At 40.0% G+C, this 18,158-nt stretch overlaps 2 protein-coding genes across 5 annotated transcripts; one reads left to right on the top strand and one right to left on the bottom strand.

The window, feature by feature from the left end:
* Positions 1-306: 306 nt before the first annotated feature.
* On the bottom strand, positions 307-11,787 carry LOC309694739 (junctional adhesion molecule-like). Of its 4 annotated transcripts, XR_014272955.1 has the most exons (7): positions 10,138-11,787; positions 9,782-9,870; positions 6,432-6,785; positions 5,964-6,323; positions 3,622-3,665; positions 1,978-2,059; positions 307-1,368 (listed from the first exon to the last, which is right to left on the bottom strand). XR_014272955.1 is itself a non-coding variant. In XM_082514947.1 (6 exons), the coding sequence occupies exons 1-6, from the start codon at positions 10,179-10,181 to the stop codon at positions 1,351-1,353; spliced, it is 909 nt and encodes a 302-aa protein (XP_082371073.1). In that variant the 5' UTR covers positions 10,182-11,787; the 3' UTR covers positions 307-1,350. The 4 variants fall into 4 exon arrangements, 3 of the variants coding, with proteins under 3 accessions (XP_082371073.1, XP_082371074.1, XP_082371075.1); XM_082514947.1 differs by lacking the exon at positions 1,978-2,059; XM_082514948.1 differs by having other exon boundaries at positions 307-2,059.
* A 1,829-nt stretch (positions 11,788-13,616) lies between these two features.
* Positions 13,617-16,770, top strand: LOC309703178 (low affinity immunoglobulin gamma Fc region receptor III-like; the record flags this gene model as incomplete). The annotated part of the gene is made up of 5 exons (XM_082527886.1): positions 13,617-13,701; positions 15,732-16,013; positions 16,093-16,338; positions 16,403-16,582; positions 16,667-16,770. The coding sequence occupies 5 exons, from the start codon at positions 13,617-13,619 to the stop codon at positions 16,768-16,770; spliced, it is 897 nt and encodes a 298-aa protein (XP_082384012.1).
* Between the last annotated feature and the right edge of the window lie 1,388 nt (positions 16,771-18,158).

Here is an 18,158-nt window from a genome sequence, read left to right on the forward strand (position 1 = left end):
ACGTATGCAGTGACGCTCGAGGCTTCACGGGCAGTCCGTATCACGTGACTGATTCAGGAACTGGTTTTCTGGTGTGTGCCAGATTCGAAATCAAATGGGCAGAAAAACACAGCTGATTTCCCCATCACATTGTTTTGTTGAATTTGATTACGTACGTGCTACATAGTTGAGCTTCTTCTTCAATGTAACCAGCAAGGAAGAGCTTTTTTTTATATCTCATCTCTCCTAATAAAGTATGCACAGAGTAATAAATATCACAAATGATAAGAACCATAATATAAATAAACAACACCACAGATCCTATAATCTGATTTCTGTCTTTTAGTTTATTAAAAACTGAAGCACCACACACTAGTTTGTGTCATTATCCAGATGTACATAAGCATGCCAAAACGTTGTCCTGATAGTTTCCACTCTCTTTTGTATAAGACATCTGATGGTGTTGACAAAATACCATACTTTCTCTCATAACACATGTTTTTCTGACAAAAGCCATCTTGTTTTTCATCATTTGCTTATGGCCTCAACAATCTACCTAAATGAGGCTGTTTTTACAAGAAAAAATAATCAAATCTTGGATTACATCGACTTGACGCATGATTTTAATCACTTAAAAAATATGTAAAAATAAATTTTCAATTGCATATTTTTATATTATATAAGGTATTGACTTAAATACTTAGTGACGAGAGCCTTGATGTTTAATTTTACATTACTTTTATTTTTTTTTCTGTATTTTAATATTATCACACCTGCTTCTGGACAATGGATTTTTAAGGTACTGGTCATGTATTGTACCATTTAAAATAAATATATATTTATAAAAAATGCAAAATCATAGTTTTGTTGTATAAACATTGCCTTGGTTTGTCTTTTAGGCAGTTGGGTTAACACTTGTATGCATATTTTTAACCACAAAATTGGGTTTTATCTGCTGGACATGTTTTGTCCCTTATCTCAAGAATCACTGGTTTATTAAAAAGTGAAGCGCCACACAGTTTGTGTGATTATCCAGATGTACATAAGCATGATTACACAGTTACACAATCATACCAAAGCTCTGTCCTGATAGTTTCCACTTTCTCTTTTGTATCAGACATGCTGAGACAATATTCGTAATAAATAACCATGAAAACAATTTATTTATTCAGTTTAGAGGTTTACACATCACATCATTACAATCAAAGAGCCTGTTTCACTTGAATCGTCCACTTGATGGCGCAGTAGAGCAAATGAATCATCACAATGCTTTGAACCATGAGTCGACCAGTTGGATGGAAACCTTCAGTTCCTCACGAGGCTTCATCTCACCATCACTAGGAGTCATCATCTAATGACGCCTTCCCTACTTCAGTAGAATGCCAGGACCTAGAAAGGAAGAGGAGAGAGCTTAGTGCAGGACGAGCAAGCTAGGTAAGGAAGCAGTGTGTACAACAGTGTTTACGGCAGCTTGAAATAAGCTGCATTAATAAGGCCACAAGCATCACAGCTAAACCACTGTGTGTGCGTCGTGCTAGGTACCCCTGTAACACATCTCTTGCTAAACAGTTTTTGGACTAACTTGTGCTCTGCAGGCAGAGCTTTGTTAGACTGCTAACTGACATATTAACAGTTTTCTTTATATTGACGCAGAGCCAAAGGTAACACTATGAGTATCTTACATTATTATTATTTTGTCAACAGAGAGATTGTCTGAGGACTATGATGACATTACGCAGGTAACCACTGAACATCAGTTCTGAGCCTGTGCTCCATCAGTTAGATGGTGGCTCTCAGATCACTGTAATTGAATTACGTGTGCCACTATAATATATATAAATATATATACTATAATACCTGGTTGTTTGTGTAAACTTCGTACATAAATTTTATTTGTTCTGTCAGCTCACATTCTCTACATGTCAGTCTGAGGGAAAGCGCTGATCCTGATGTTGGTGTGTCAAATTTGTATTTCACCAGTTGACATCACATGCGTACCTTTAGAATGTGGTAGTAAACCCATACAAGGTCCTCTCTGCTGCCTCGTACTCGAATCAGAGTTTGATCGATGTCAAGTGATCTATTGATGTCAAATCACAAGATTTGATATATCAAAAATCCTTGTACATCGAATCAGAGTGTAATCGATGTCAAGTGATCTATTGATGTCAAATCACAAGATTTGATATATCAAAGATACTTGGATATCGAATCAGAGTTTGATTGATGACAAGTGATCTATTGATGTCAAATCACAAGATTTGATATATCAAAGATACTTGTACATCGAATCAGAGTTTGATCGATGACAAGTGATCTCCATCCATCCATTCGCTTCCGCTTATGCTTTTCAGGGTCGCGGGGGGCGCTGGAGCCTATCCCAGCTGTCATAGGGCGAGAGGCAGGGTACACCATGGACAGGTCGCCACTCTGTCGCAGGGCTAAAACACAGGGACAGACAACCATTCACACTCCCATTCACACCTAGTGGCAATTTGGATTATCCAATTAACCTATCCCCACAAGCTGCATGTCTTTGGACGGTGGGAGGAAGCCGGAGTACCCGGAGGGAACCCACGCAAACTCCACACAGAAAGACCCCGGTCTGATGGTGGAATTGAACTCAGGACTTTCTTGCTGTGCGGCAACAGTGCTAACCACCGTGCCACCATGCTGCCCTATTGATGTCAAATCACAAGATTTGATATATCAAAGATCCTTGTACATCGAATCAGAGTTTGATCGATGTTTGATGTTTTAGAGATACTTTTGATTTTACATAACACTATTTAAAAATTCTAGTAATATCAATTTGATATAGATATTGTTATGTTATTATATGCTGTATGTGTTTTTACTTTTGTTGTCATCTTGCTAGGTCTCTCTAGGAAATGTGATTTGAATCTTAATGAGATTTTTACATGGATAAATAATGGTCTAATAATATAGTAAAGATTAATTATAAATTAACCTGAGTAGCGAAAGACCGCGGTAGGTTTGAAAATGATTTGTCGGGAGTCCGGTGTTCTCACCGGCTCTGGTGAGCCTTGAACCCCAAACACCAGCTATCGAGCTGGTGGGTAACAGAAGACGTCGGGGCGCTTTTGAAAATATGTGGTGTCTTGATAAACTGAGCAGATATTTGAGGTTTACACAGCTACATTCTCGCCTGAAAATATGTTAAACATTTATTTTGTGACCCAGAAAGAATAATAAGAGTAATATTAAAACTAACTAGCTGCCGCCATTGTTGTAAACTGAGCAGGGCCGCACTATGAATTCTGGGACACAGCTTCTTCTTCTTCGGGGTTTAACGGCAGCTGGCATCCTCGTACATGCAGTGCTGCCATCTTCTGTTTCAGTCCGTTATTACCCTCTTAAATCCTACTACTTATTCCTGATTCTTTTGGGATCTTACGAAGCTTCAAACGACGCGTCGACTATTTAATTAGTTGTCAATGATTTTGATAGTCGACGTAATCGTGGCAGCCCTAATATCAACGCAGAGATTGTTCAGTAAACTTCATTTCCTACTTCATCAGTCAGAGGAGTAGGAAGTGGGGGATTATTTTTGTTCTTTTTTTTACAGATCAAAATAACAGCCACAAGAGCTGGTACAAGAAACAAAACAAAATATATCACTTTATATCTAATGACTCCATCCTCTGTGTCTCCTCCTGTCTGACCTGCAGGTGAGAAACAGGTGTGAGGTGTCAGCTGTCAGGTAGGTGATGAGTGAAGAACAGAACAGAATCCATTTCCTCTTCAAACTGCTGTCAGACATTATCTACTGCACTCTGATCACATCACTCAGACCAGCTGCTTTCTACAAAGTCTCATCAACAACATCTTTAGAAACAAACATCAAGTCTAATGAGCGTCTGAACTTCTTTAAGTTGCTTGAAGACATTTCACCTCTCAACCGAGAAGAGTGTCCCCCCAAAAGGGACATGGACCCCCTAATGATCCTCTACCTAATCACAATAGCCAAGGTGTAAAAACAGGTGTAGGTCACAATCAGCCAAGGTTTCAGGTGAGTTCATTGTGAAATCTAGCCCCATAAGACCCTAGTCCTATTATGAGAGGTCAAAAGGCCCAGGATGTGCGTAGGTGTTAAGGTGTCTGGGAAAGGATCTCAAAACTGAATTATAGATGGCAGACAGTTGGTGACAGACAGTTTTTCACTATGGCTGAATGTTAAATTACTGTTTGAAGAGTTGAGTGAGAGATTTGATTTTTGTAGTTTTGTCCATTTTGGAAGTTTTTTGTTACTTTTCTAAGTGAATGCCAAAACGGCCTTCTGGGCCTTCTTTTGGGACTTCTGAATTGATTTGAATTCCTTTTAGATTATTGAACGTGTTGCACAACACATATAATTAAATGTGTGTTGGAAATATTTGATTAACCTTGGATAATGTTTATTACTCTTATTGCTAAATTACTTTACTTTGATGGGACCCATGCAAATGGTTTTCTATAACATTATTTTTGAATGAAATTCATTATAAGAATCAAATGTTATGACTTTGGTTATTGGTTTATTGGCTGTTATATAAAATATGACATTAATTATTTGACTTTTCTATTTATGGATTTATTTTTCAATTGTAATGGCAGTAGAACGCTGTTCCAATTTAACTGTGAATGCTAATTTATGTTTTTAACCTTGATTAAGTCAGAGTTTTTTCCCCGTTATCAAACCCCTGATCAGCGCAGGATGGCGAGCCACCTGACCACCGCTGTATTGCGGTAGGACTGATAAATCTATATGAACTGATAAATGGACTTCAACTTCCTACCTGTTTGGAAACACGGCTTATTGCAGGTCAACTAAACTGAACTGACTAAACCTTGTCCAACTTCCTCTTGGGACTAAATTAGTTGTTTTGTATTATTATTATTATTATTATTGTTATTATTATTATTATTATTATTGTTATTATTATCACTATCATTGTGTTTTTTTTATAATATATATACTGTTGGGAATAAATAATTTTATGTTTTAAGTGTTATGAAGTTATATAGTGTAGTATTAAGTCGACACAGCCCTGAAAAATAAAGGCATTAGACCATGTGTCCTTGGGGAGTAGAAAGCTGCAGGCTCTTGCTCATGCTTGCCTGGGAAAATTAGACAAGAGGGGACTGTCTCTAGTGGAAAGTTACTGAGACACTGTTGTTTAGACTAGAATGAGAGAGCTTCTGTAATAAAACTGTCAGGGGCACACCACCAATTTGAGATCTGCGGCAACGTGTCATGCAGGACGCATCTCCCTTCTAGAAGTAATAAAGTTTTGAATGTTCTACTGAGCAGTGTTTTGTCTTCCATCGGATGCCTCTGAGGAATCAAAAGAACTTGGTGAAGTGTTGATATTTACAATGTATATATATTTTTCTTTTGTTTATCTGTCTATAAATTTCATCTCACCATAAGATACATAATACATGTATATTTGAGCTCTACTTCTGTTGTTTGTATTTTATCTGCACACTCAGGCTCCGTAGTCAAAGCACTTCTGACTAGCTTATTATCAAGCTGTAGTCAGGCACCCTGATCCTTTACTGCGTTACATTGTGCCATGCGTTTATGAAGTGGCTGTTTGGTTTCTCCAATTTAGAGGTCTGAGCATTCCTCGTTACATTGTACAGTATACACTAGGATTTACGTTTGTGATTAGGAGTTCTGTCTTTGGGAAGAACCAGTTTTCTTCTGGGTGTGTTGCTGGGTCTGAGGTACACAGGGATGTTCTCCCATCGGGCTTAAGTCTGGGACTCTCCGCCATTTGAACCTAGAACTGAAGAAGCTTCTTGGACGAGAGGTGAGACATCTTTAAGCAACGTAAAGAAGTCCAGATGCTTTTCTTTCCAAGCTCCTTAGATTACAATGACCTGGATGACTGAAAACCTTCACAGACAAACAAACATCAACAACCAGGAAGCAGCTTCACCTCTGATCACACATACACTCAACTCTACTCACTCACCTGGAGGAACAACTCTCAGGTTGACAACACTGATGAGGTCACTATCCAGTTTAGCTCTCCTTCTGTGTTTTGCTCCCTTCATGAAGACGCAACACATGTATGTTCCAGTGTCATTAATTGTCACATTGTTCAGAATCAAAGACACGTCTCCATGCTTCATCTGTCTGTCCTGCAGATCCACCCGGTTCTTAAAAGATGGATGCTGGTCATCTGGAATAAACTTCTGGTCCTGGTAAAAGAAGACATGTTCTGCCCCCAGATCAATTCTGCTCCACTCTATAACCACACTGGGATCGCTGTTGAGGCTTGCAACTTGACATGGCAGAATGGCTGTCTGTCCAGCTGTCGTGTTTATCTGGACTGAAGGACAGGAAACACCACAGAGCAGAGAGGTTAAAAACGTCATAGAAAACATCAGCAACTAGGAAGCAGCTCGTTTTTTGATCAAAAACAATTGTAATAACTCACCAAGAGGAAGAATCTTTAGCTCTATGGTACAGGTGTGCTCTGTTGCTCTCTCCCTCTGGTTTGCTCCTCGCATGACGACATGGCATTCATATGTTCCACTATCAGCAGGCGTCACATTGTTCAGAATCAAAGACACGTCTCCATCCTTCTTCTGCCTGTCCTGAAGATCCACCCGATTCTTAAAAAACGGATGCTGATGATCTGGAACAAAGTGCCCATCCTGGAACAACAAGGCATAACCTGCCCCCAAATCAGATCTGATCCACTCTACAACTATGATGGGCTTCTGATTGTTGTGAGCTCGACATGGCAGAGTGATGTTCTGTCCAGACTCAGCTGTGATGTTTATCTTGTCTGAAAGAAGAAATAAAAGAAATCTAAAGTAAGAGAGAGAAAACAGAGATAAAGCTAATGGTATCCATTTAAAAAAATCCAATGTTGCCTTGTTCTTGAGTTACCGCACTCACAAGAATTTTGGAAAACTTGACTTCTGACCAAGGTCTGGTCAAACTTATCTTCATTCTCACATTCACATACTTCGTTCTCCAGGCCACTGCCCACCTGCCTAACCAGTTGACAACAATACCCCATCAGCCTTTTAAAGCTGAGGCATCAGTTTGAAAGTCCTCTTTCTCAAGTTATCTTGTTCACAAGGCTGGGTGTGGGGTGCACAAAGGTAAAGTTTATGCAGACTAGAAATAAGGAGCCTGATGTAAGAGTATAGGTAATGATCATTCCAGTGCAGTGTTTGTGTATTATCTCGAAAGTAAGAGTGACAAGGTGCAAGCAACACAAAAGTTTCTGGCTGATACAGCCACGTATGGGCAGATTAAATATATCAGATCAGAACAGACTTTATGGGGAAAACTTATCAGACTCTTCTTAGCAAAACTGGGATCAGACATGAGACCTAAGAACCACATCAAAAGAGTACTGCTAAGCAAAACTGGCGTACAGTCTTTGACGTGGCCAGATGTATGCTAACAGAGAGAGAGTTCCTTAAGGAGTTTGTATGCAGTACAAACAGCAGCTGTGGTGAGGAACAGATGTTTTAACAAACTCACAAAACAGACACTGTAATTGATGCTGACAAGAAGAAAGCCAAACCTTTTCAAGATGCAAAAATTTGGAACAGCATATTATGTTTATAAACAGAACAAGAGAAAACTAGACTCAAGGTGTGCAATGGGAATGTTAGCTGGAAATGACAAACATATTTCAGCATTCTGGGTCTTTTATCCTAACAGTGGGAAAGTGCTCAGCCACAGACTTGTCATGTCTGTGATGAAAACAACTGTGGGAAGACAAACACAAACTGACATGATGCCATGTGATAAAGATGACTTTGAGATATAAAATAGGACTAAAAAGACGAAGTCAAAAGATGGGTGTAGACTTTGAAGAAACTTTCTCCCCCACTGCTTATCTGACCACTATCATGGTATCTATGCAAAGAGCAGTACAATTAAACATGGTTTTACATCAGATGGATGTTAAAACTGCCTATCTACGCACACCACTAAATTGTGAGACAAACATGAAACAACCAGAGAGCTAAAAGGTAGCTGAATGTGATGCAAATGAAAGGTTGAAATAGTAACTGTATGGGCTAAAACAATCAGGCAGAAGCTGGAATAAGATGTTACATGAACATAAGTGTGGGAACAACTTTGTGCTCCTCAATTTTATGGTTACACATGAACACCAAAGAATGAAAAGGTAATCTAGGCAGGAAATGTATGCAGGAAAATTCTAAATGAAAGAGTTAACTGAAACATTTTACTGGTATTGATTTTGACCAGAGAGATAACTATGTGAGGATGTCACAGAAAAAAGAAAAATATGTGGGGAAAAAAATCCTTGAAAGGTTTAATATGCAAGGTTACAAAGCTAGACCGACACCTTGTGAGCAAAAACTGAACTACACTGATGGTGTAGAAAAGATGAACGATTTCCAAAGGTACAGAGAGGCCGTCTGATCAGTGCTGCAGTAAAACCAGAGTTCTGAGCACATAGTGATACAGATTGTGGGGCTGATGTAACAGACAGAATGACACAGCAGAACTGGTTACTGTATAGGCCTGACTGTGAATGATCATTTAATGTAATAGAAAACTAAAAAGCAAACCACTGTTGCATTATCAAGCTGTGAAGCTGAGTACATGGCCTTAGCTACAACTGTACAAGAGAGTATGTACTCATACAGCTGTTCGAAGGTATCGATGGACCTATGCACCACCTAAGGTTTATGAAGACAACCAGGGTGTGATAGCATTGGCAATGAATCCTTTAACCGGACAGAGATGCAAGCATAGTGACATAAACTATCACTTTATAAGGTCAACTGTAAATGAAAGGAAAATTATTTTGGATAGCTGTCTGATGGGATGGTAAAAGATGTGATGACAAAACCTGCTACAAAAGTTAAGTTGTTTAAATTTGAATGGTTCATGTTCATACCATGCATAAAAAAGCTTTATATGATACTGGGTGAGAAACCTCCTGTTTTTAGGAGAATGACAAAGTGAGAGCAAGTGGAGGTGTTAGATAAAAATATGCTCTAAACTGTAAGAAGGTCATCTTTCTTTAGTATTTTCTAGACACAATGTTTGAGCTGATGTAGAGAGCATATAGAGGAAAATGGAAACAGCCAATAAAATTATTGTTTGGCATGTGACGTGCATGTGGCTGTCAATACAGTTAATAAAGTCTCTCTCTCTCTCTCTCTTTCTTGGAGCGACGTTAAGTCTAAAAATGGCGGAAGGCTGTTGTGTGTTTATTCCTCCGTAATAAACCTCGACGCAGTCTCGATATTTACACCAGAATTCCTGCGCATTTCTCCTTCGCTAACACTTTCAAATAAGAAAATATGAATGCTGCAGAAAATCGTTAATGTGGTGATTTATCGCACAAAGCGGTAAAACAAAGATTTTAATTACAGTTAATTATTTTATCACTGAGCGCGCTTCAGTGCTGCTGTGAAGGTGGCGGCAGCACATCAGCGCTCTGAAACCATTTAAACATAAAAGCTGACTGTCCCACCGCCAAACGTGGAAATCACTCGTTTGCAGAACAAAGTCAGTTGAATGTGACTGATTGAACACATATGTGTGTGTTCTGCGTTCTTGTAACTGCGACAGCAGTAGAGTAAGGGCGTTTCCACACCTAAAGCTCGTTTACTCGGGTCCGAATCCCAGTTTCTAAACTGGTGGTTTGGTTTGTTTTCACACAGAAAAATCAAAGTGAACTCCAAACAAAATGCGTCACTACAAACAACGTGAACATGTCTGCAAAAGGTTCCGTCAGAACAACATTTAAATGAGATTAGATTAAAACAAACTGTCACTTACCATTGGAGCCTGAGGCGAGAGTCACAGAGAGTATGATCCACGGCACAAATCCTGCGCGGAAGATGTTACACATGTTCTCGGTGACATCTCTATAAACATCAAACAAAGTTTCCAAAGTTTATTCCAAATACAACTCCATGTCTCAGCTTCTGTTTTACAGTGTACCGGAGGATCAATACTAGGCTGCGGATTGATACCGAAACTTTAGACTTGTAAGTTCCTGCTCTGAACTTGATTTGGATGTTCGAAACTCAATTTTTAACGTCACTGATTTGAGCTAAATGTGTATTTTGTTATCAAAAGAGGACACAGAAGGAGATGAATACAATAAGAAGAAACTCCAGTGTAAAAAATACCTGATATAAGAACTATTTATCCTTCCGCTGAGACGCCTCCTCATGGGATCACCTCACGGCGCGCAGCGGAGTCTTACAAATGCTTATGTTCGAGTTGCGTCATTCTCTTTTTTTTCCATTCCCGTTCAGTTTTCTGACTCTTTGGTGACTCACAGTTGTTGTTGTTTTGTTTCTTTCGTTTCGTGTTGTGGGAGGGGGGCTGTGTCAGGAAATTATTGATCAGTGAGCAGATTAGTGGCCAACATGCACGAAGCTTTTCAGCCTCAGTGGGAAGTTATTAAAGCAGAGAGGTGCAGTCGATTAAGCAGTATTCACACAACGTTTCCGCTCACTTCCTCTCAGCCAAACCGCTTTCAGCTACAGGAAGATGCAAGCTGTTTCCACGAATCTGCAACACGATCAACACAAGTCACGTTAAGATAAACATTAAACAAAGTCATTGGTAGTCATTCAGGTTCAAAAAGAAAAGTTTTGCTCTGTAATCTCAGAGGCATCATACTGTCAGTGAAGGCATCGCACAAGTACTGACATGTTTTCATTCATGTGGATTTACTGTCTGCGGCTTCCTGAGTTAATTCAGCCACTCACAATTTGTTTTAGCAGTCAAAGAAGGCATCAAATTATTCCTTTATAGTTAGTTATCATTCTGTTTGAGCATTTGAATGCTTTCTGAAAGCTTTGTCAAACAGTCGAACCATTGCTTTCATGATAACCACAACAAAGACATCATGTCACAGAGGAAGAGGAGGAGGGCTTGAGTGACTTTGAACTGGTCAGTGTTGATTTGATATTACCGAGAGTGGCATGAAGAACACTGTCCTGTCCTCCCTGTGATGGAGGGAGATGACGTCACTCTGCTCTGTAAATCAAAGACCACTCCCTCCAACATCACAGCTGCTTTTTATCAGTGATGGCCAAATGAGACTTTCTGACGCATTGAAGCTTGTATTGAAAAACGGCTCATTACGCGAAGCTTTACACAGTCCTCTCTGGTGACATCTGGTGGCCAAAAATATGAAGAGCAGCTTGAATCTACAAAATAAAACGAACTGCTTCATTATGACTGCTCACTCTACAGAATGGAGTTCTGTTTGATATTGGGCCACCGCTGTGTTGCTTTGAACTTTGAAAAAATCGTTGTCCATTTCTTTAATAAATAATTTTGCTCAGTAAATTTTCCTTGTTTAAACATGCGCCATGGTGTGGTTCTGTTTTACTTGTGACTTCTTGATGAAAAATACATATAACATACATATAATTCACTGGACAGCTGGACAAGTATGTTTATAATATAATATTAGGCCAATTTTCTTATACATATTTTTGACCTAGGGGTTGAATTGATTGTGAACTGGAAAGGGAGAATGCTTATGAACTTGCAAAATAAAAACTTGACGCATTTAAGGTAACACTTTTTCATTTTTCTTTAAGAAGAGAATTTGTTCTGCTGTGCGATGGCTGAGGCTGTTTCTTTTCTTGGAGATAATTTCTCCTGCCTTAGAGAAAATTCTTTCCCATGAAACGGAAGAGGCTGGAGTGCAGAGAAACTGCAATTCAAGTTGGTAGAGATGCAGTTATACGGTCTTCCTGGGTCCCACAGAGGATCACCTTAAAAGAATAAACAGATTAAATTGCTGGACATTTTGTAGAATAACATTTTAAGATTATTTAAAAAAAAATTATTATATTAAATGCATGTCTTTCTAAATGTGTTTATAAGTTATATAATGATATTTATATTATGAAAAGCGGATTTTTGACATTTTAAGTTTTTCACATTTTCAGATAGAAACACGCACATAAATAAGCACAAAACCAAAGTAAACAAAAAGAACTAAAACCTGGCAAACCCACCTGATTGACCAGAATCAACTCACATACACGACAGGACCTCCTCTCGTCTGGCTCCATATCTCTCCACAGAATGATCAGTGGTTCGCCATCTCTGTTTCATTCTTCAACTGTGGATCTGCCTTGTCATTTTCCCAAACCAACTCGGACTCAGCTCTCCCTCTCTTTCAGTGCCACTCCATCATCACTGTTCCCCTTGCTGAGCTGCGTCTATCACAGTTTATGTTCAAAGTTCACAGTAATCTCATAGCTTCTGTTCATAGTACATCACACTCACTTTGTCTGAGACCTCATACTTCATGTTACAGTAACTTCATTTTTACTTCATGTAAATATTATTGTCACAACATCACTGTGAATTAAATTCTTGTTCACTTCATTCTGGGCCTCCGTTTTAAGTCTGCTTTTAGGACCACCTCACGTTCTGGCTTCAGCCCTGACACATGTCACCAGTAATGACATGCATATCTTTACACTGTGGTAGGAAACCCACACATGCTCCTGTCTGCTGTCTGGTTTTCCACAGACTCGTGTACATCACAGCCAGCAGACTCACATGTGACACCTTTCTATGTAACTGACACGTTGGCTGTGGCTTAACTTTAGCCATCTGTGGTGTGTTTGCTCTCAGCTTTGTCTGCAGCATGCCTCACAACAAACATCCACTACAACTGCAGTGCTATTCAGGTCTGTGGCAAAGCAGATCAAAGCAGAAATTAAAAAATAATGATGTTGCATCATTAACAACAAATTGATTAACATTAATTGCTACTTTATTGTGCTGCAGGGCCCTAGTTCATGGGGCCTGGCCGGCACAGCACAAACAAGGTCCTAAAGGATGGTTCCCACCCTCCTTTAGGCCCACCACCCATATGAGGCACTATAGGGGTAGGTGCAATGCGTGCTGGGCGGCGACAAGAAGCGGGAGACCCTGGCAGACTGATCCCTGGCTACTGACACTTGCTGTTCGGACAATGAATGTCACCTCTCTGGAAGGAGCCCGAGTTTAGGCAAAGAGGAGAGGTACTGGCTAGATATAGTCGGTGTGCTGAAAGGTGCTCCACCTGTGGACTCTGTTGTCCTACTGAAAGATTTCAACACTTATGTGGGAAACGATAGCGAGACCTGGAGGAAGGCTCTGCCAGATCTGAACCCAAGTGGTGTTCTGTTACCAGATCACGTGGATCATGTGGTGGGGAGGATGCTGGACAGACCTGAGGTACCCAAACGTATACTCAGGGTACACAGGGAACATCTGACAGAGGCCCTGATCTCCAAGATCTTCAACTCCCACATTCAGTAGAGCTTCAACAGCATTCCGAGGGAGACTGGGGATACTAAACTCAAACGGACCATTTTCCACACCTCCATTGCTGCTGCTGTACTCAGCTATGGCCGCAAGGTGGTTGGTGCTTGTTGTGGTGGTAACCCCCGAACAAATGGTGGACATCAGAGGTGAAGGGAGCAATCAGGCTGAAGATTGCTCCCTTCAATCTCCGGAGGCAGCAACTGGGACCGACAGGCAGAGTGGAACAGCTTTAGGTAGTGACTGAAAGAACAAATCGCAGATACAAGCAGTGGAAATAAGCTTTCTCCTAAGGGTAGCTGGCTTCTCCTTTAGAGATAGGATGAGGAGTTTGACCATCCAGGAGGAGCTCAGAGTAGAGCCGCTGCTCGTCCACATTGAAAATAGGTATTTCTGGGATCTGAAAGGTACGCTTCCTCGGTGAGGTGTTTCAGACCGTCCCATCACGAGGAGGCCCCGGGGCAGAGCCAGGACACCCTCGAGAGATTATGTATCTCGGCTTGCCTGGGAACGATTTCTTGTTCCCCTGGACAAGCTGGAGGAGGTGCCCAGGGGAGAAGGAGGTCTAGGCTTCTCTGTTTAGGCTGCTGCCCCAATGTAATATTTAAGGGTGCAGTGTTGTCAGAAAGACAGTGACATCTCAACGTGCATAAAACCTTTCCTGTTTTCTTCACAGTCAGTGGTTAAAAAAAGACTTTATAAACATGTCTCTCCCACACTGATGACTTTGGATAAACAGAACCAATCACAGTGTTGGTCTTTGTCTCAGTATTAGAAGTTTTACCTGTTTTTGACAGCAAGTCAACGGTTTAAGCAGAGAGAAGCAGCAATCAAAACAACTGCAGGTCACTGTCTCTCAGATGAGCTGCAGTCAGCTACAGAAAGAACCACATTGTTTCCACAAATCTGCAACACGACCAACACAGGAGATAATTAAGATCAAAGTTAATCAAATACACAGATAATCACTTTTGAGATTCTCTCATATTATATAAGAAACGTTTGCCACACAGAACACAGGTAACTGTCAATGAAGGCATGAGGCAGGTACTGACATGTGTTCATTTATATGTGTTTATTGTTGTCTGTGGTTTCCTGATTGACTTCAGCCACTTTCAATGCTTGGTTTAACATTTAGTGATTTTATTATTTTTTTTTTTTGCAGTCTGACAGAGAAACCATTTCACTGATGACCGTAACACTGGCAACCTGTCACAGAGGAAAAGGAGGAGGGTTTGACTATAAGTGACTGTGAGCTGGTTAAACTATTGATCTGTTATCACCGAGAGCAGGATGAAGAACAGATGTCTGCTGTGGCTGCTCTGTAAGTGCACTGTAATGATCTATGAAAATCTGTTGGTACTCCAATTTAAACAGTGAGTTTCGTGTAGAATCGGAGAGGTATTAGATCATGTTATTATTATTGAGACAAGGAAAAGGGGTCAACAGGAAATCAAAGATTTTCTTTACAAATAAATACAGTGTAGAAAACTGATGTGGAAACACTGAGTTATCAGTTAATATGCTCCACCTATGCAGATGGCTGCACAAGACTTTAAACAAAGTTAATAAGTTAAGTTTTTTGACTCTTTAGTAAAAGTCGGAATCCTTCTTGAATAATGATAAACAGGCAAAAAAAAGTAATATACCTAAAGAAATAGTACTTATTCTTCCAAATTATATCAGTGATATTGGATATCATTTATTTGTGTGTGTTTTGTTTTAATGTTGCAGCTTGAGATGGTTAGAACAACTTATATAATGATGTGTAACTTTATCTATTATAAATGTTGAGGAACACAGTGATTGAATCCAAAATGTGTGGGAGCTGAAGTATAAAACTACAAAACAAAGAAATACCTCAAAAACATTCAGACACGTGGTATGAATTGTACTCTATAAAGTGCTACTTTCTTTGCTTTCACTTTCTTTACTTTTCTTTGCAGTTATATTAACAGATTGCCAGCACTCTGTGTAGTATATAGAAGTTTCCTACTTTCTTCACTCATCAGTGCGTAACTCAACCAAACACATAACGTCTGTGTTCTCCACAGTTTGGTGGTTTTCTGTTTGTTCTTCTGTTCTGTTGAATGTCAAACTGAAACTTACCTCAGTGTCATTTCTCTTTAGTTCTGATCCCACTGCTGAGCAGCTCAACAAATCAAGGTCAGTCCATTTAAATCAGTTAATGGGTTATACCTTTGGTCCTTTTTATGCTTTGCTGTAGCATGAGATGATAATTACTACATTAATTGATGGCTGAAGCCTGCTGATTAATTGACCTTCCAAAGTATAAAGGAAGTATATTCACCCTTAAAAATTCCAGTTTCTAAATATACTGATCAGTATTTAATTTAACCACAGGAAGCAGACAGTCTGAATCTCGAGTGGTTCTAACAGACTACAAGAAGATAATTTATTTTGCTTACATAATCCCAAAACATCCCCCTCACAGCTCGTCTGACTGTGAGTCCCAGCAGCTCTCAGTTCTTTAAAGGAGAGTTTGTGTCTCTGAGCTGTGAGGAGGACGACAGCTCTGCTGGATGGACTCTGAGGAGAAACACAAGCAAACAACAGAGGACTCAGTGTGGAGATGAGTGGGGAACATCAGTTAACTCTTCCTGTGACATCAGTTACACCGTTGAACGAGACAGTGGAGTTTACTGGTGTGAGTCCAGAGAGGGTCCCATCAGTAACATGGTTAACCTGACAGTCACTGGTAAGCTGAGTGTGTGGAGTTAGTGTTGATGAAGCTGTGTGTAAATGGATGAAATGCTGTAGTTTGTCTCTGTGTTGAGGTGGATCAGTGATCCTGCAGAGTCCTGTCCTCCCTGTGATGGAGGGAGATGACGTCACTCTGCTCTGTAAAACAAAGACCCCTCCCTCCAACCTCCCAGCTGCTTTCTATAAAGATGGCTCCCTCATCAGGAAGCAGCCTACAGGTCACATGACCATCCAGCATGTTTCCAGGTCTGATGAAGGCCTCTACAAGTGTGACATCAGCGGTCATGGAGAGTCTCCATCCAGCTGGATCACTGTCACAGGTGAGCGGCTTCACTCTGATTTCATCTTCCTTTGTCCATATATTCAGTGAACAAAAGTCTGCAGGGAGACATACAACCATAACCTTGCCCACCAGCTCTACAAATAGGCCCCCTACCTCTTCTTTGACCCCTTCCTCCACCACACTCCACCTTGTGATGAGACTGGTCTGTCACCTGGTTATGTTCTCTCCATACGTCATCTCCACTCTCCTTGTGGTGTCTTTATATCGACACAGAGCCAAAGGTAACTCTCTGAGTAGCTTTTGTTATTTACTAAGCTCAATTGCTTTTGCCTGATTTAAATATGTCTTATGATTTCATGTTACAGGAAATGACCCCACCATCTCCTTGGAAACAGCAACCAATGATGAGGAGAAATCGTCTGAGGACTATGATGATATTGCCGAGGTGACCACTGAGCATCCGTTCTAAGCTTATTCTCCATCAGATGGTTTTTATCAGGTCACTGTGACTAAATGATTTCATAAAAGTTATCATAATACGAGGCTTTGTTTGTGTGAACTTTTAAATAAAGTTTTGATTGTTCTATCAGCTCACATCCTTTTCTTCTTTTTTAATGTGTCAGTTTGACAGAAAGAGCTCGTTGATGTTGATGTTACTTTGTCCCATTTTTATATTATAGGTTTTATGTTAGCGTCAATGAGACAGAAGATATGCAGGGTTGATCAACAACAACACAAGTACATGTCAGCAGTTAAGATGACTGTGGTATTAAACCCAAACAGGCTCTGCTGCCTTGTATGTTTGGCAGAAATAGAAAACAGTGATGTCACATCATTAATAACAAATTGATTACCTGATTACCAAAGTCAGAAAAATAAATCAAATCAAAACAATATATATATATACACAAACACAACATTTACACCTTGAGTCAGATGGGCTACAACAATGTCATGAAAGCACTGATCCATCCTTCCATTTATCAGCAGGTCAGGCTGCTGATGGTGGAGATGTAGAGGTGTGGGCCATATTTTCTTGGCACACTTTGTACCCTTCCTTGAACGTTAAAATGAGGTCACTGCACTCAGATCGTTTCAACAGTCACCAGATCTCAACAGACGACCTTTGGAATGTGGTTGAACTGGAGGAAGACAAATCTGAAGCAAATATGTGACACTATCATGTGAACATGACTGAAAAATGTTTCCAGCATCTTGTTGAATCAGTGCCATGAAGACACAGTTCTGAAGGCAAAAAACGGAGTTCCATCCCAGTAGAAGCGAAGTGTACCTAATATAACGACCTATACATAATAATTTTTGATCTTTTTGGCTGTTTACATTCTCGCACTTTGTTGGTCTTGTTTAACTCCAGCATATCATCTGGTGCACTTTATCAATTATTAATTCATTTATTCAATATTAAGACAGAAAGATATTAAATGTTTAAATATAAATAATTAATTATACTGTACACTACCATATGGAGCACATATCTGATATGCTTGGGCATACCAGAGTCTGCAGCTCACTGACATCAGCAGCTACAGAGCATCTCCTCTGCTGCAGCATCTTCAGGACAGAAGCAGCTCCCAGTGTTGGTGAACTTCATTAGAGCAGATGATCCACACTCTTCATGGTTTACCTGTATCATCTAACAGCACAATCTCAATTGCCAGGTACAAGGTCCAAAACAAACTATGTGTAAAAGAGAATGTGGGTGCGACAAAGGAAAGACAACTCTGGCAAAAATGCCAGTCACTATAACAGATGAATTTAATTTTCTTGGGGATGGCGTCCATCATATTCTACAGAAACTTGCACAGTTTTGTTTCCTTGTCTTGGCTCAATATCTTT

Source organism: Aulonocara stuartgranti (genome assembly GCF_965226115.1).
Source record: "Aulonocara stuartgranti genome assembly, chromosome: 3".
Classification (NCBI taxonomy): Eukaryota; Metazoa; Chordata; class Actinopteri; order Cichliformes; family Cichlidae; genus Aulonocara; species Aulonocara stuartgranti.

Excerpts from the sequence above, each read along its gene's own strand:
- LOC309694739 (XM_082514947.1), bottom strand. The coding sequence starts at position 10,181 with ATGAGGAGGCGTCTCAGCGGAAGGATAAATAGTTCTTATATCAG. Across the intron at positions 9,871-10,137 it reads ATAAATAGTTCTTATATCAG|AGATGTCACCGAGAACATGT; the intron begins GTATTTTTTACA and ends TGATGTTTATAG. Across the intron at positions 3,666-5,963 it reads CCTGAGAGTTGTTCCTCCAG|GTCAGACAGGAGGAGACACA; the intron begins GTGAGTGAGTAG and ends TCTCACCTGCAG.